The sequence below is a fragment of the Haliotis asinina genome, chromosome 7, assembly GCF_037392515.1.
Source record: "Haliotis asinina isolate JCU_RB_2024 chromosome 7, JCU_Hal_asi_v2, whole genome shotgun sequence".
NCBI classification, from domain to species: domain Eukaryota; kingdom Metazoa; phylum Mollusca; class Gastropoda; order Lepetellida; family Haliotidae; genus Haliotis; species Haliotis asinina.
This window is the reverse complement of record NC_090286.1, coordinates 50,112,823-50,131,969: the sequence shown is the minus strand read 5'-3', so window position 1 is coordinate 50,131,969 and position 19,147 is coordinate 50,112,823. Positions and strand designations below refer to the sequence as shown.

General features: G+C 39.1%; 3 protein-coding genes across 4 annotated transcripts in view; 1 reads left to right on the top strand and 2 right to left on the bottom strand.

Moving 5' to 3' along the window:
• Window positions 1-485: 485 nt before the first annotated feature.
• On the bottom strand, window positions 486-6,037 carry LOC137290952 (DNA excision repair protein ERCC-8-like). The gene is made up of 5 exons (XM_067822175.1): window positions 5,715-6,037; window positions 5,176-5,401; window positions 4,663-4,880; window positions 4,071-4,171; window positions 486-3,671 (listed from the first exon to the last, which is right to left on the bottom strand). Exons 1-5 carry the CDS (start codon window positions 5,885-5,887, stop codon window positions 3,181-3,183), a joined length of 1,209 nt encoding a protein of 402 aa, XP_067678276.1. The 5' UTR covers window positions 5,888-6,037; the 3' UTR covers window positions 486-3,180.
• Window positions 6,038-6,290: 253 nt separating this feature from the next.
• LOC137290742 (RNA 3'-terminal phosphate cyclase-like protein) lies at window positions 6,291-14,260 on the top strand. The gene is made up of 9 exons (XM_067821857.1): window positions 6,291-6,500; window positions 7,563-7,634; window positions 8,161-8,336; window positions 8,446-8,520; window positions 10,329-10,453; window positions 10,690-10,815; window positions 11,935-12,094; window positions 13,337-13,440; window positions 14,087-14,260. Exons 1-9 carry the CDS (start codon window positions 6,371-6,373, stop codon window positions 14,250-14,252), a joined length of 1,134 nt encoding a protein of 377 aa, XP_067677958.1. The 5' UTR covers window positions 6,291-6,370; the 3' UTR covers window positions 14,253-14,260.
• A 1,199-nt stretch (window positions 14,261-15,459) lies between these two features.
• Window positions 15,460-19,147, bottom strand: part of LOC137290595 (nardilysin-like) — a 43,103-nt gene continuing 39,415 nt past the window's right edge. For both annotated transcript variants that reach the window (XM_067821639.1, XM_067821640.1), the window contains exons 31-33: window positions 18,407-18,523; window positions 17,988-18,077; window positions 15,460-17,205 (exon numbers count right to left, since the gene is read on the bottom strand). In XM_067821639.1, the coding sequence (XP_067677740.1) occupies window positions 17,011-17,205; window positions 17,988-18,077; window positions 18,407-18,523 (402 nt within the window). In that variant the 3' untranslated portion in view covers window positions 15,460-17,010. The remainder of the gene's footprint in view (window positions 17,206-17,987; window positions 18,078-18,406; window positions 18,524-19,147) is intronic.

Genomic DNA, 19,147 nt, shown 5'->3' with positions numbered 1-19,147 from the left:
TCATGAAGTCATGGTTATCGGGGAAATGGAGGTGGGGGGGAGATTTTGCCATGAGATACCATGAGAGGTGCACAAAGTCTGTAGTCTGTCTGACTTCCAGTTTTGTGGAAGCCAATGTAGCTGAGTGAGATGGCGGCCAATTTTGTGTGGTGGCGATAGAAGCCAGATTCTGATTGTGTGTTCCAATCCCAGATAGCACTAAACCCAACAAAAGTACTAAAATCTGTACTTTACTAAGAAAGTGCGATCCCAAATATAATGTTACATCAGACACAGGCAAACTGTAGCGCAAATGTGATTGCGCAGCTTAGAGGAAAATGACCAGTCTTCATATATGTGAGCGACGCTCGCTTCGCTCGCATATATGAACACTGGTCATATTCTCTACACTGCGCAACTCCACTTGTGCTACAGATTGCCTGTGCATCAGACCATGTTCTAAATCAGAATCTCAAAATGCTAACACAAACAGCAGAATTATCTTCAAACTTTTTTTATTTACAATATTTTTTCCAATCCAGACTTGAAACATATCAATCATACTTCAATGCCACACAAACATTCATTCCACACTATCACACACCATTTCAGTGAACCTACTCTAATCCCTGGATCAGAGTGTGTTGTCAAAATCTCAAATTACCCATCCTCGATTTTCATTCACATTTTACCAGTCTAACAAGCACTGAAATCAGGGAAAAAAGAAATGCGTATGGGAGCACCTGTTTGGGATGAGATGACATCCTTTCGATCCAAACAGATTTTGAAGGCTTACATGTTAGTCTGTTTTTCACTACTGACTTCGTCACAATCCTGGGACTGGTCACAATGTTGTTGCCTTTTCACCAACCCACTGTTGTGGTCATTTGCATTCTGACTGGTATGTCTGTCTGACCGAGTAGCTGGCTATCAGAAAATCAAGGGTACGTAATTAGAGGTTCCTTTAGATTTACTGAAATGTAATCTTGAGATACAGAGGGCTCTCCATAGAGGCTTAACATAAAATATACCCTGAGATAATGTCTCTTAGCAGCATTTGGACAGTTCAGTGGCTAGTCACCTGATGAAGGGGTGTCTGAAATGACCCTGAAATGTTGTGTGTCAAAGAATTAATAGAAGATTTATCCATAAAAGATATTGGTCATACCCTGAGATAGTATAAAAATTATAGTTTCACAGAAAATGCCCCTATTAGCGAGTTATTCCTTTAACTGAATATCTTTCTCACAATAAAAATACATTCTTCATTCATTCACACACATGCACATAATATAATGAAATTCCATACCATCAGCAACAATGATATTAAGTAACATGCTGTGACAACACTACCTTAACACAGTCTTTTAAGTTACCATGGCAAAGTGATATGATTATTCAAATGAACATTCAGAATGATCAAGAACAATATTCAGCTGAAAATGATGAAAGGAAAACTCATCAGATTTACTTTTGTGTCCTCTTTACATGTAATTCTCCTGTCTTTCATTCCACACAGGATGTAAAAAGATCTGGGCCCGTTTCACAAAACTCTCGTAAGCCTAAGATCTCGTAACTTTTCTCGTAGCATTTGCACCTCCTATGTTACAGTATGCCAGGAACGAGAGCTACGAGAAAAGTTACGACATCTTAGGCTTACGAGAGTTTTGTGAAACAGGGCCCTGGCTTATAATTGATTTTCAGTAACCCATGCTAATAGTAAGAGACAACAAACATGATCGGGTGGTCAGGCTCGCTGACTTGGTTGACACGTCTTTGTATCCCAGCTGCACAGAACAATGCTCATGCTATCGAACAGTCATGGTATCATCACTTTGCAGGTGCACTTGATTACTGAACAACTTCAAATATGTAAAGCAGGTATTGTGTCATATGCTTCAATAAAGCCCATTACACTAAGTATAGGCGAAAACACATTTCCGACGTTTTGATGAGATGACCTAATGTATAGTGAGAGGCATACTTCAGGTTTCATTTCTTCAGTATAAACACATCTTCTGAAAACCTCTCTGATAATACGAAAGGAACATTGGAACTTCCCTTTTGTTCTTAGAACAATGTAGAAACATTATTTAGATACATTAATATTTACAATAAATAGCATAAATACACTTTGAAAAGAAGATTCACACATGTTAAAGTAAACCTGATTTTGGAGATTTGATGTGATGTTCTGTATGTTAATTGATCAGTACACCTTCAATATACACTTGCTAAAAAGTTATGTACTCACTTTATGATATTTACCTTCTATGTTTCCATGTAGATCTTTCATGCATCTTACGAATATATCTATAAATGACATTGATCTCACTTGATACATCTCATTCAAAAGGAAATAATCCTGTTGAAAGAGGAGTCTGAGAACACTGTATATTTCCGCAAATGGTAGCAAATACATATCCATGCACAAGTCATATATGATTCACACGAGCTGAAGCTATTGAAAGAACAGTTAGACGTTTACAGGCTCTGTGACCCTGTGAGACAGATACAGTCAAAAATAACTACTGTCATGGAACAGTTACAAATCACTTTATCAGGGTCCCGTTCCACAGATAGATTGTAGAGCGAAGACAGTTACGTCTACATAAAATATTGGACTTACGATCACCTTAGCTCTATGACCGCTTTGTGAAATGGGTCCCCTGAAGGTAATTTAGGTTTCTTTATTTCGTATTTAGAATGTCACCTTCTAAATAGAAACACAAACATCTGGTAAAAACTTAATACTGGATGTGATACATGGATCAGGGAAACGTGTATAATCTCATGAGGAGATTCTTATCTATGTTCTTCATGTATAAAACCAAATGACTGAGACACTGTATTTGATCATATTGCTGTCCTTTGATCACTAGTCAGCATTAATATAGTCGAAATAACTTAATGAATTACAAGACAAACCATTTATACCAGTTCACCATCCATATTCATCATTCATTCTCACTCATGAAGGTCTGCGTTAGAATACTGGCCTTCAATAACCCATGTTTGTCGTAAGATGTGACTAACAAAACTGTGTGGTCAGACTGACACGTCGCTGGTTCTCAGGTCAATTGCATCATGCTCATCCAGGTGATCTCTAGATTGTTTGGTCCTGAGTCAATTATTTACAGACTGCCACCATATAGCTGGAATATTGCCGGGTATGGCGTAAAAATAAACTCACTCATTCATTCATTCATCCTCATCACTACTCCAGGAGTCAGCTGTAGCTGCTATTCTTTTCACAAAACTTGGATCTTGTTTGTTCTTAGAGTCATCCTTGAGATGATCATCATAGGCACTGTCTGTGTTGGGAACCCACACCAAAATATTGCGGTCACTTCCTCCGCTGAACAGTTCATGGCTGTTAGTGTTAAACAGACAACAGTTGACAACGTTATAATGCCCTCTCAATGTGTTGATGTAGCTGCCTTTATGAAGATCTAAGATGTCGATGTTACCGTCACTTGGCACAAATATCACATCCGGGCAGCCGTCGTGGGACAGACCAATCTGGATATGTTTCTTGCTGTCGTTTTCTATTGAGCCGTAATTCACCATGCAGTTTTTTCCAGTATATGTGTTCCACAAACGCAGTCTGTTGTCTGTGCCGAATGTCACCAGAAACAAGCCATCATGAGTAAAACTCAGGCCATTCACTCGTCCACCGTGGGCTGTTGTGGCTAAAGACAAGTAACACAACATTAAGATACAATCTAACTTTGGTTAAAATGTGTAATAATACATAACAATGAATGAATGAATGAATGAATGAATGAATGAATGAATGAATGAATGAATGAATGAATGAATGAATGAATGAATGAATGAATGAATGAATGAATTACAATATTTCATCTAAAATATTCTTAACAAAGATGAAATTACTAAACTAGTTTACTACATACCTGAAAAGTGATACACCTGAAAAGTGATCTTTGAATGGAAAACAAGAACAAATACACAAATACTTGCCAGGACTGACAGGTTGGTGCTAAATGTTAGTACCTGCAAGTTGTTCAACAAGTTCAGTTCAATCACAATATCTATAGAAATATTTCCGGGATTGGTTCAAGACTTACAGCTGGCAACCGAAGATGCTGCCTCTCCATTGTGTTGATCTAGAGACATGAGATGCCCCTTGGCTGTACGTACATCCCAGAGCAGGACACGATTGTCAGCACTGAAACAGAGTTGTGTAACCCCATCACTGCAACATCGTTAGATTTCAAATATCTCCTCAAGTTTGCTCATGTTTCATTCATATCCGCCATGTGACAGTGACAGTACACAATTGCATCTGAATCAGATAATATTCAGTGATAAATATTGTTACTAATCAGGATATGATTTCAAGTCACCAAACCTGGCCACCAGATCAGTTTTGCCCCTTCTAATGACCGGAATAGTTTGGTAGGTACCTAGTCTAACTGTGAATCTTCATTGCAGATCCTATTAAATAACAAGTCAATCACATGCCAACCAATTTCTTTTTATCCAGATGGGTTGTATTATTTGCTTCCTCCCCTTTTTCAAAATCCTTGATCCATGTCTGGCATCAACATTGTATCACCGGCTCATAACTCCATTCTGTTAAGATAAGGGCTTGGGGCCTACCGGTATTTATACAATAAGATGAAAAATATCTGAATTAATGGGTTTTATTGAACTAACCTGCCTGTTGCCAAAATAAACTCATCCCTTGAAGACCACTTGACTGACATTACACATGACCTGTGTCCCTTGAGCATATGGGTTGCTGACCCAGCCTTCAGATCTACCAGCTTCACAGTTGAACCTTGACAGCCAACAGCAAGCAGGTTGTGTTTGGTGGCAATGGGAGACATGTGATGACTGTATACAATAGTGCTGAACTCAAATGTATCTGCTGGCTGTGGATAAAAAGAGATCTTGAACACCTGTTTTTATGAAAACATGTACATACCAAATTGAGTTCTGAGTTGACAATAAGAGTAATTTGGCTTACTGTTTAACAAATTCTTTTTGTTGAAGTTGATCCAAAGGTCATTTGAAATGATACATTGGTAGGCAATATGAGAACTTAAAAAACACTATTCTAAAATGATTTTGGCAAGGTTTGATGACATTAGACAACAGACAAGACAAATGATTAAGCATTCCAGACATATGTTATAATAATCACTACTGCACAATGAAAACTCTCACCACAAGCCTGTTGGTATCCCACACTTTCAACAGTTTATCAGTTCCACTGGAGGTGAATATGCCCGTGTCTAACGGGTACCACTGTACAGTCTGGATGCTGTGTTTGTGCATGTATTTATTGGATCTGTCCACTCCACAGACATACTTATAGGAGTGCTTAACATTCCCACTGAAATTCTCCAGGTCATGAACAGATATTCCCCCAGTGGAGCCTCCGGATAACAAGCTGAAAACAAATGCAACAAAGTAAACAGTTGATTGGGTATAATGATACAAACAGATACCATTTCGAGATGGTCATGAATAAGGAAACAGAAACAAAGAAAACTTTTTTCAGAAATGTTTCTGATACAAATCTTTCGGGAGATTTAATTATGTTAACCATGTAACCATGTAAATGTGAAGGATGAGATGAATCATATGAATGAATGAACGAATGTTAACGTCAGTGGGAAATCATTTGTAATCAATACGTAAAAATTCGGTGCCTTGGAATCTAATACCTACAGCCACCAGCGTTAAAAATAAATCATGCTTACTATCTTGATTCAATCAAGTCGATGTCCATGGTGTTAATGCCACCATCATGGACTCGGTCGACATCTCTGTGTTTACTAAGTTCCAAACTAAATATTCTTCTGGTTGTTTCAGCTCTAGATAATATCAGAGGGTTGTTAATGCCGTATTCTCTGTCCGTAAATAGTCTCAGCATTTTGATCCAGAACTAAACACAACCGGGAGACATCGGACTCTCAATGAGATTCATAATAACATAAGAATGCTGCAAACATTGCAAAATGCTTTGTAAATCTCAATATAGTTTTGTTTAAAAGCTCTCACACAGCCCGAGTTCATGCCATTTTCCATTGCTTTACAAGTACTGCAATGCGTGCAAGGAGCTCACGAAATGATATAATCCGGACAATATTATTTCACGAACATGTTAACCTGTTAATGATTATATGAAATTTCAATAATATTACAATATATCTAGTATATATTGTTGGTCAAATGACAATTATTTTGTTTAAACTAATAAGTAAAAATGCCAATAATTTCACTATCACAACACTAGAAAGTATTGGCTTCATCCGGCTAGGGTCAGTTAACTTTATACCAGTTTTGTCAATTTTGAACTGTGCGCGATCTCCTCCCATTAGACGGAACACAGTGCAGACCACGAGGATCGACCATCATGTCAACAAACACGCTGACATTCGAAGGGTGTAATTTCTTTCGCCAGCGTCTTGTTTTGGCAACGTTGAGTGGAAAGACTGTTCAAATAAGAAAAATAAGAGTTACAGATGACAACCCTGGTCTTAGAGGTATACACTAATGTTTTGAATATGGAAAAGATATGGACTTCTAGTGATGTAATCATATACATATATTTGGGTTTTAGTCACAATCGAACACATATATGGAAATTATATACCAGCATATGTATCATACTGAGAAACGAATGTTTGAATTTAGCATTTTCCCCGGCAATTACGAGGATAATTTTGAAAATCAGTGTAAGGCCATCACAAGTACTATAACTTCTTTTTACTCATTACATTTAATTTTTGACCATTTTGAACTTCATAGTGTTGTGGTGAGAGCGTCCTCCTGGAGAATGGAAGGTCGTAGATTCGGCCACTGGCAGTGTCATACCAGAAGGTGTTAAAATATGGTACTTGATAGTCCCAGTTTGGCACTCTGCATTAATTAACGGGTTAACAAGGAGTGGTCATTGTCAGTATGTGTCTGAGCAGGGTATTCATGCTTAAGTGCATCATAATATCTCAGTGAGCGGGCACTATGAAACCAGCCCAGGTCTAGGCTAGTGCAAGCAGCCACAGATACACACGCATGCATGTCATCATATGAGCAAAATATTCTTAAGTGCGGCGTCAAACCCCATTTCATCTCACCTTGAGCTCTCCTCTAGGAAAATTCACTGCTCAAAAATCACACTTTGAAATGACATAGAACAAATGTACAGGTTTGATGTCCTTTCAAACTTGATGTCGTTCTGATGTTACTGATAATATTATGTGAGTGACTTCAATATCAACACCAGGAAGATGTAAACATTGTTACACTGTCAGATGTGATATTTGCATGACTTTGCATGCTAATGTGTATTAGTATGCTGTTTCAGTTTGCTATTCGTGGGTGTTATTTATAATCCACTTCAGCTTCAGTTTGGTTGTCCCATTCATTTTCCTATGGATGTAGCTATAGATTTACCTTTAATTGGTGACGTCTTATGTATTTGTCTTCTTATTATGAGGATAGCATTTTATAACCCCACCATGATGAATAGCTGGTATCAGAGACCATCTAATAAGATGTGGACTCTACTGATATTGTGAATGTTTTTCTTTTCTTTTTTTTGACAGATTTTGAAGCTAGTTTTATCAGGCTTCTTGATAAACTTACAAATGGATCAAAAATTATTGTGAGTGAAACAGGTATGTGATTTATCCTTAAACTTTTGACTTTGCCAAGTAGCTAAATGAAAGTGAGGATATAAACTAATGAAGATATAACGACAATGGAAATGAAAAGACAAAACAGACATTTGTTATCAAGTTCTCTATGAACTACCTCATTAATAATGTTAAGGTGATTCTGTTATTCAGTGATGTATTTGTTTGTACACATGTTCCTCCTAGGGCCATTTATAAGCATCAGATTCTCCAGAGCACATGCATGAAAACTCATGATTTGTTTTTTTCATAAAAGAGGTAACAGTTGATCTTTGTATATGTTTCTTACCATGTCAGTCTCACAGGTGTTTTCTTACAAGTGTAGCTACTTCTTACTTATCTACTGAGTTTAAAATACCAGAAAAGTAAAGTTAACTGATGTTAACAGAATCAAATGTTTCAATGTTTGTTAGGGTTTATCATTTATATTCCAAGAGACTGTCAGTATCGTATCCAACTTGTAATCCATATTAGAATCTCTAATCTAAGTATGTGTGTGTTTATTCAGGAACCAGTGTGTTATATCAGCCTGGGTTACTGTCAGGAGGAAGTATTGAGCATGACTGCAGCACCCAGAGATCCCTGGGATACTACATCGAGGGGCTACTGCTGTTGGCACCATTCATGAAACGACCTATCAAAGCTGTCCTCAAGGGTGTCACCAATGACAAGACAGATCCATCTGTAAGATTTAGCATATACAGAAACATACTATACACAGATACATCAGTACTCTTAAATTTTCACTAAAATATGCTGTATTCGTGTATTGGTAGTTTCTTTCATGTTTCAGGTTGATTCAATCAAATTGTCCACATTTCCTGTGTTGAAGAGGTTTCTGGGTACAGATGAGGGTCTTGAACTCAAGGTAGGTCATGTTTGTGGCCAACTTGTGTTATTCCGAGACATGCTGAATAGCAGCTCATGCCCCTCTGGAAGGATTTCATGTTCGTGAAAGAACGTCAGAACTACTTCAAACAGGAAAGATAACACTTTTCCTGTTTGATTCCTGTGGTACTTAACATCACCAAGGCATTCGTACATTATATTGCTGTTTTTTATTATTTAAACGGATGAAAACAGATTTATTAATGACATATTCTGGCAGGATTAATACCAGATGTTCACCTTATGTTCCAATTATATTTCTGAAAAGGGTTTAATAATCACAAATGGGATTTGATTTAGTGAATATGCAAATCAAATTTAATAAAAAAACCCAGCTACGTTAAAAATGACTTTAAAATATTTATCTTCCTGGAGTTTTAGATGAATTGGCTGAAAAATGCATGAATGACTCCCAAAAGGTCAGACTGAAATATTCCTGGAGATGTGAAATATATAGAAAAGATTAAAGAAGAATTGTTACATACAGATATAATAGTATTCTTTTGAAACTTGTAGCAATTTATTAATACATTTCCTAAAACTGTTGGAAACACTCATACATTTGCCACAAGCCCTCAACATCATCAGAACTACTCTCAGTTTGATCAGTGAGAGCCGTTATGTCAACAAACGCATGTTCATGTATTTGAATCTCTCACCGTCAATCTCATGATTCTTATCAAAAACTTCACGTTAGACTGCACAATTCTGTTAGCTATGTTCTTGGTACTTTCACAGTGATGATATATGTGGTTTCATGATTTTTATGCAATAACATAAACTATGAAGTAGTCAGCATTATGTGTGTTCTGATTGGTTTGTCATATTTTTGCACATGACAAGCATTGAGAGGGGACGAGTTGGAGGTTATGGAAAGGGACGAGTGGTGACGAATGGGTTGGTCAGTGACAACTGTCTACTTGAGAAGACATTGTTTGATACAAGTTGTGGTCAAGCGTGACGCTTAAACTGTTGGCTTGTTATGATGGCACCACCCTTTTATGCGACATCATGGCCACAGTTCCAGAGTTGCTTGTTGTAGTATGTTGTAACAAGGTGTGCCATTATGGTTCTGCTCATGATGAGTTAGATATTAGAACACTGACTTGGGCATGTCTTGCTTCTGTGGAAGCCTGGACACAGCATACATACTACTGGCAAACAAGGATAAGTTGATGACTGACCTGACAATTGCTACATATTAGCATGTATGAGTGCTGCCCATTGGTGCTTGCCATTGTGAGTAAAGTGGCCCCTGATTGTCCAAACTCAAGTGTAGTTGCTACACTGACCACGTGAGAGTCTCTATGAGCAAGGTATGTGCAGCTTCATGCTTAATCAATTTCATCGTCATGCACTGCACATGCTCAAGCCTACATCTGCTCTCCCTTTCACTAAACAGATGTGTTTGCTCACTGCCGTGCATCGCCTACTTCTCATGAACATGTTCTCTGTGCTTATCCAACTTATCCTTGCATACACACTAATTTTTATGAGTGATGCAACACAAAACCAAACAATTCTTCTGATCATTAATTCTGAAATTCATCAGATAGTTTGTAGCTATATATTTTTAGGTTTATGGCAACATAACAGAATTGCCTTGTTATCCAATCAAATGCCATGGATTAATTGCAATATGTATATTATTACCCATGGTGGAGTTACCACTGATCATTGATGTCTGGTAACAAGTTCACCTTGTTGCCAGGTAACCTGTTGTAGAGACCCCCAATGGTGTCATCCTATGTTCGTGAAAATATTGTATCTTGTTCACCTTGATGCCAGGTGACTCGGCGTGGTGCCGCCCCAGATGGTGGAGGGGAGGTTGTGTTGTGCTGCCCATGTCGTCAGAAGCTCCGACCCATACTGTTTACAGAGGCAGGCAAAGTGAAGCGGATCAGAGGTGTTGCGTATCCTTGACACAGAGAGTAACAATATTGAAAACAGATGCTGACCTGTTGTCTCCTAGCCAGTAATTTTTTAGCAGAGGAAAATTCTGTGAACAGAAAACATCAGTATAATATTTCAATAGTGTTGGGGTTTTTTTTTTGGTAAGTGTTTATGAAAATTGAAAAACTACTGGCTTGATCATGGTTGTTGGCCAGGATTGCTAACTTACATGTTTGAGAAACTTAACTATCATCAGGTGGGCGACAAGAGTATCACCTTCCATCACCAACAGGATTGTGGAGTCAACACGAGGGGTGCTCAACCAGTTCCTGCCAGATATCTACATCTACACAGACCACAGGAAGGGTGGACAATCGGGAAAGTAGGTCACATTTTGCTATAGCTAGTGATCATTGTCAGGAAAGTGGGTTACACCTGGTTGCAGCTCATAATCGTCAGGAAAGTAGGGCACACCTGGCTATAGCTGGTAATCCTGAGTGTGGAAAGTAGGGCACACCTGGATACAGTTGGTAATCATTATCAGCAAAGTAGGTCATGTCTGGCCTGGGTATTGCTGATAATTATCAGGAAGTAGGTCACATCTGGTACTCAGTCAGGAAGGTAGGTCACATCTGGTAATCATGGCCAGGAAAGTAGCTCACATCTGTCTATTACTGTAATCATTATCAGGAAATAGGTCACATCTGGCTAAAGCTTGTAATCATTGTCAGGAAAGTAGGTTACATTTGGCAATAGCAGGTAATCATTGTCAGGAAAGTAGGCGACACCTAGCAATAGCTTGTTATCAGTATCAGGTTGGGAGGGCAAAGCTGGCAGTAGCTGGTTATCTTATTATAAAAGTAAGCTGAAGCTGACAATCACCGGTAATCATGTGGAAAGTAGGCCACACCTGGTAATGACTGGAAAATAGACCACGATTGGCAACTGCTGGTATGTGTCCTTAGCACATGCATGCATACATATAGCACCACAACCACTGTGTATTATTGTATGTATCAATGTATACTGAAGACATTAATAGAGCATCAGGATCTTGTTATGCTTGTGTTATCATTGCATTCACTATGTCTTTCTGCTGTGTAGAAAAGGACATAGCATGTCAGAATAGGCATAATAGTCATGGCATTTTAAACAAGAAGAACTTTGAAAACAAACAGACTTCAGATGAAGTAAGCAGTGAACCGTAGAAAGACAGAGGGTTCTGTACAAAATATATTAAACCATACTATCAGAGATAGGAGTCTGCGGTGTACTAGAATGCAAGGCTGACTATGAGTATCCAGTTTCACTGTGATATAGCTGAAATAATGTTACATGTCTAATTAACTAAGTAATGTATTGATTAAGAGCCTTCTCATCATCCTGAAGCCCTGGGTCTATTTCTCAGCATGCTAGTATTGCAAGCATTCATACTAAGGCCATACTTGCTCATTCATTGAAGTCGGTGTTCAACCCAGCTAACAAACTTCCACAATTCCAGATCCCCAGGCTTTGGACTGACTCTGGTAGCTGAAACTCTGAATGGGGCGTTCCTGTGTGCAGAGTCCACCTCCAATGAGAAAGGATCAACAGAGGGTCCAACAGTGCCGGAAGACCTCGGCAGAAACACGGCTAAACTCCTCCTAGAGGAGATATACAGGGTGAGCTGATACGGATCTCACTGTTGTCAATAATGTCATGTGTACCTCTCAGATTCACACCCCATGGGGAGTCCAACTTAACACTAACTGATCAAGTATGGTTTTATGGTGCTTTTAGCAATTTTTCAGCAATATCATGGCGGGGGACACCAGAAATGGGCTACACTTATTGTACCCATGTTGGAAATCAAACCTGGTCTTTGGCATGACGAGTGAATGCTTTGACCGCTAGACTACCCCAACAAGCCATTTCGACTTAGAACTACTTCCCAGCATCCTATGTTGGTTGGAAGAGGTAACATAATGGATTATGTAGATGTGCCTTGGTTGATTGCAAGTCATTGTGCCCAAGCAGTATAGTTTGTTGCTCATGATATCTGTCACTTGTTTATCTGGTCCAGACTTGATCACAGGCCAGTCGTATGACTGAAATATTGGTGAGAATGGTGTTGAACAAGAAACAAATTGGACAAGCTTTTCCAGATGTGGTGTATGGTGTATGGTGTATTGGTTTGCCTGCTCGGAGTGTGTACTTGTTATGTATAGGAGAAAATACGCCTCCAAGGTTTTGGTAGACAAAACGGGGGGGGGGGAGGGGGGGAGATTTTCTCGACCCCAATGGTTTTACATTGTCTACCCAAACCGAGGAGAAGTGTTTTCTCTAAGACATATACCGTCAATGATGGGTAATTAAAATTTAGATGATCATTTAATGAAGCTACATAACAACAATATTTGAAGCACCGTTAAATCAGTTTAATGAAAGTAACTATAAGTAGATAATTTAACCTCCCCACGTTTGTCGGCCACGTGGCCGTGTGGTAGAGCGTCTGACTTCTGATCTGATATTTGCACTTTCAATCCTGCCAGGGAAAGTATTTGTGTAGTGAGTTTAATCTTGAATGAAATTTTTCAATTGATTTTAAATGCTCATGTATCATTTGAATGTTGATATTCATATAAAGTTAGGAAAAATAAGCAGTCTTACTAACGAAAAGTAAAACCTGGGAAGAGGTCTTTCTAGCGAAAGGTAAAACCTGTCCCTCCAAAACAAAAACCTAAAATGCAGTTATTCTGGGAAAACAAGAGATGACCTAATACATAGTGAGAAGCGCACTTTAGGTTTATATATCCACTACAAGGTGTGGATTCTGGGTTAGAATCGGTTCAGAGCCATCTAAGCTGGTCATACACTTTCACTAACAGATACTCAATCATCCTTTCACTAACTCACTGTTGCAGGGTGGCTGTGTTGACTCAAGTAATCAGAGTATGGCAGCCCTCTTCATGGTCCTGGGACAACAGGATGTCTCAAAGATACAGACTGGAACCTTGTCGTCTTACACGTATGGAAACACTACTTAAGTCACCAGTATTAATCTATGTTATGTTACTGTATACATCTTTGCAGACATGTTCAGTGAACTCCATTATAACAGTAATGAGCTTTAATGCATTCATTAACCATCAGCCATCCAGACAAATTTCACTCATATGAGAGAGTCTGAACTAAGTTAATAATGGTCATGATGATACTATTCTTATGGTAGGTATGTGTAACAGTGTTGCCAGGATAGTTGTCAAAATATACTGATTTAAACATCACCCAGTTCTTTCAAATTAGTACAGTTCTCATGTTTTGAGAGATTATGTATGGTAATTTGAAAGATTCTGGTGATCGTAGTGTATGAAATAAGCCAAACCCCCTGCCAGACATCAAGGTCGCTATCATCAAAATGTTACCAGGCTAGAATGGATTTAACTAGGCCAATCCAAAGAATATTACTGGAACATGTTTTCTAAAAATTTTCACCAGACCAATTGGCTGGCAAGCTGTAATTTAGATTTTTGACAGAAATCTAGCCCGTCTCAGGTGGTCGGACAGGCTTTTGTTATACACTGGCGATCCATAGTGTGTTTGAGGACTAGAGAAATACCTCTTACATTTGGAAACTGAGACTGACCCATGTAGAGTTAAAATGCCTGTTTCAGGATCCAGTTCCTGCGAGACATCCACCAGTTCTTCCAGGTTCAGTTCAAGGTGGATGTTGAGAGTCATGACCTAGAGGATGAGGAGGGGCTGCAGGAGGGAGGGGAGAAGCTTCTCTTGACCTGTGTAGGGGTTGGTTTTACAAATGTCAGTAAACCTGTTTTATAGCATACAAACAGGGCTTGTGTTTTCATTCCTGGATATTTCCAATGACTCATAGGATGAAATCAGTCCTCATCACGCTTTGCTCATTTTAAGAGTATGTTTAATGGATCTGGTTGTCAGACTTTGTTTTTGATGGAGTGTCATTGTGTAGATTGATATTCACAATATCAATCACTTGTTTGTGTGGTCCAGACTTGATTATTTACAGGGCACCTTCATGAAGATGGAGGATTGTTAAGCACATTTTTAAACAAACATCTCTAGATCTTACAGGATATATATAGCACACATATCCATGCAACTACTGTTGCTCAAGGCACTGGTATTTGTTTTCCCTTGATCATTGGATGTTCGTCTCAGTGTCACATCGTATTATCAATCTCAAGTCCCTGGGGAGTATACAACTCTTGCTGCCACTAGGCACACCAAGTTTATTGTGGCTCCCTCATCCTAATGTGGTACCCAATTCACAGTTGGGTGGACTGGGACACATAGTCACAGTGCTTTGTCCACGTTCTGCAACTAGATGTATGCATGTATGCACGTATGCACGTATTCATGTGGTCACCATCTGATCATATACCAAAAGATTTGAGGGTTCTTTTAAGTGCACAAGGTTGTGTACTGCACACTAGGGGTTGTGACAACACTGAAAGAGTCTGCACACCAAGTTGACTCCAAGGGATTTACACCCGGTCACAGGTGGGGTAGATCCTGACACCTCAACCTCGCTGGATCACTAGCCTGGTGCTTTAGCCAGCTTGCCCACCGTGCCCCTTAGATATAGGAATTAGAGGAATACGTTGTGCATCTGGTGGTCAGACATTTGAACAAAAGCTTCAAACGTCAACATTCCCATACAAGATCAGCATCTTGAATAGAAAATATAAAATGTGGTCAATAACTCTCTGCAGAACTTTCTATGTATACTCTAAACAGTGATGTGATATACGTGACCTACTCTTGAATGCTGTGATGCCATGGGACAATGATGTTCTGTTCTTCCATGGTCCGTCTCATGAGAATGAATGTGTCCGAATTACCAGTAACTCATTCTTCATGATTAGACATGATTATTTACAGACCACTTCCATATAGCTGGAATATTGCTGTGCACATGATTTAACAACAAACAGCACCATGTTTTCTTGTGCATGTCCCGAGTTTGAGACTTGCCATTGTTGTCTTAAGGAATAACAAAACAAGTTCAGTAGTTATTGCTTTAGTTTATTGGATGCATGGACAGAACCATAACAAACATAAAATAAAAGAGTTTCACATATATCCATGCTTCCATTCAAAGATGAAGTGAAGATTTAAGATGTGTCCTTGACAGGAAACAGCAGTAAGATGAGTATTCATATTAAACTTCTCTGGGGAAACTTGAAATGTCAACTGTAGTCCACAACGTTGACTTGATGGACTTGATGGACTTGATGGACTTGAAGAATCACCCGACCACAACTGACATCTACTCATCAACAATCTTATCAAAGACAATCTGAGTGTTGGTTTGAAAAATTTCTTATATTTGTTTTAATGAAAATGAAACATCATGACTGTGACCACAAGACCTACTTCATTTCATTTTGTTTTTTGTAGATTCCATCATGAAGGGTTGTGTACTGTGTAGAGCGTCTCTTTTGTGGGTTAACAACATAAACTTTGTTCAGTTTATATCAAGATTAACAAGTTAAATTATGATAAATTCCCTGCCCTCATTTACCACCATGGCTTGGTTTTGCATCATCTGTGTTGGCGCTAGTTTAGAACAGTTTCTCTTACTCATAAGCATCAGAGTATCAGTAAGCAATCAAAATGAGTCAGCCTTTGACATGAGTAATCAAATCAGACCAGAGTCCTGTTTCATAAAGGTCTCATGAGCCTTAGATCTCGTAAATGTTTTCATAACATTGGAGGTAGGGATGCTAGGAGGAAACTTACAAGATCTTAAGCTTATGAGAGCTTTGTGACACAGACCCCCGGACATTTCCTGGTCTCCATTACTCTAAGTGGTCTTAGCTCCACTATTTGTTGTAAGTCTTTGTTAAAGCATGAAGCACATTTCTGGTGTACCCTTCTGTGATATTGCTGAAATACTGCTGAATGCAGTATAAAATCAAGCACGAGACCTACATACTGGTAACATCTCTATGTGGAACAGGATAAAAGACTAAGGCACTACTTAAATATTAGCATGGTTGAAAATGAGTCCAGGTATTTATCATTACTGAATGAAGGTACAACATACTGTCTAACAGAGGATGGGTGAACTTATGAGACTCCACAACACCTCACAGTGATCCATACATGGTATCACTGCTTCACCAAATTCAAAAGGAATGTTGGGAACCAGCATCAGATACAACTCCTGCGTGGAAATGGTGAGCAAAGAGGTTTTGAACCACTTCTGGACCATTTTTAGCCATTTCACCACATAGGCCATCCAGAATAAGTACGACTGAGGGCAACTGGACCCTGAGATACCAAAAGTCAACCTCTGAAGCACTGGGTTTAATAAGCACAGCTCCACCAAATGTTAACAAATAGGTGATATAGAAGCACTATGTTCTAGCACATATCTTTTTCATTTCATCATGAAATTCAACGATCATATATGATAATGTAGTTGTTCACTTGCATATCAAGTAATAAATAAACCTTGAGCTTTTCATTACAAAGAAAAGTTCCACATTGTTGACGTCTTCAAAAGTAAAACAGGATCACAGATGCTTTAAAACTACCTAACTGACTGGTTCTGTCACAAAGAGATTGTTGTGTATGGGAACTGAGCAAGTCCTTGTTTAAAGTGAGGTATGTCTGTGATGAAGGTCATCCCATTAACCTTAGGCTGCAGGAACACCAGAGCTTGTGCTTCCTTCTCATGCACATCCGGCTCACCTTCCCCGCCCTTGTTTTCTACGGGTACATCACTACTGTCTGTCTTCCCTTCAACCTGGAATAGTTCAGAATATTGGTTTGAGTTGTATCAGCAACACTGTAATATTCTGTAGGAAATGTAATGCATCGTATTCTATATTGAAGCAATCTGTGACAAAAAGTCTATCATCCCGAACTTTGCACTTCTATCACCCAGAATCATTCTGAGTACATTTGAGTGTTATTTGGATTTCAATGGTTGATCTCATGAGACTGAACATATTGTTACTAGATTTGGGCTTAGAATTAGTGGCTAATGTCACAGAATGTGAATCTGTGGGATTAGGTCTGAAAGGTTTAACAAGTAACTAGCAGCTACACTAAATGCAGACTTGTTACCACTGGGGATTGGTTCTGACCCATGCAAGTCACACTGAAGGTATCCCTATTGTGTATGCACTAGTAGCTAGTTCGATAGTAGTCTTCCATCTCTAGAGTACCTATTTATTATTATGGTTTGTTTCATACTCTAAGCACTTGACCCATGAAGGTCCAGGGTAGAATAGGCCTCTAGTAACCCATGCTTGTCATAAAAGGTGACTATGCTTGTCGTAAGAGGCAGCTAACGTGATCGGGTGGTCAGGCTCACTGACTTGGGTGACACGTCATCGGTTCACAGTTGTGCAGATTGATGCTCTTGCTCTTGATCACTGGACTGTCTGGTCCAGACTTGATTATTTGCAGACCGCCGCCATATAGCTGGAACATTGCTGAGTGCAGCATAAAACCAAACTCGCTCCCTTACTCTAAGCACTTTCTATTGTGAATGACTGTCATAACGAGAACCACCTGACCTACCTGCAAGCTGAGTTTCCTCTGTCTGTCACCAATATACTGGTTATACCACTCCTTGAGTTCATCTTGAGTTACAGTCTGCAGTATCGCAATCTGTCAACATATTGGCATATCTCAAGCCATGTCATACATGCTGGTCAACTCACATATTCATATAAATGCTTGACACTGAAGGTCAGGGTTATGCCTTACCACAGATTGCCATGATTTCTTTATAAGATATAGATCACAGTCATGATGAGGTATAAATATGATAATACTTCGTGTATTGTCCATCTTATCAGAAGTTAATATAATGAAATGTGTGGAGCATATATTGAAGTATTCATGAAACATTTCCAAGGGGAGACAACCATCAACAATAATCAGTGGACCACTACTTGGACAGTTACAGACCATGTTGTCTACATTGACAGACCCACCTCCTTTTCCAGCACATCAAACACATACGACTTGTCATGGATCTCCCGCCAGAGTCGAGTCGCCTCCTCCCCGAGATGTGTGTCCTCAATCATCTTGTTTGTAATCAGGGAATCAACCTAATAGACACATAGTATTTTAGATGGTTGTTCAGCTATCGTATGTCAAACTCCATTTTGTTCATATTTCAAATTCAGTGTTATTTCCTTTAGGTTTACAAGGCAGCATGGAAGTTGTTACCAACAATAAGTATCAGAAGGAAATCAACATACTGTGGGAATCCGTCATGTCATGTCAGCTGGACAAGAGTTTGTGAGTGAGTGAGTGAGTGAGTGAGTGAGTTGGGTTCAGAAGTGCTTTGAACAGTATTATAATTACAGTATGTCAGGTTGATGTTGGAGGAAAGCCTTAAGTGAGGGTATCAGACATTTAGCACTGTCGAGAAATCTGTGATCACAGGTATGCTGCTTAGACACCTTAAAACAAAAACCAGGATGAGCCCACAATCCAAGTTCCTGACATCGCCAAAGGACACAACTCTACATAGGAGGAAAACTTGAAGGGAGGCAGGTCAGGGAAGTTTTGTGAAACCCACAAGTGTATGTATGGTGCTGACAAATGAAGGGTGAATGACAGATTAAAATCCTGACAATACAATTCAGCATGTCTCGCCTTGGACGACTGGACCCCTTGTCTGAATATCTGCAAAGTGCCAGTGCTTTGTTTATATGCCATCTTGTGCA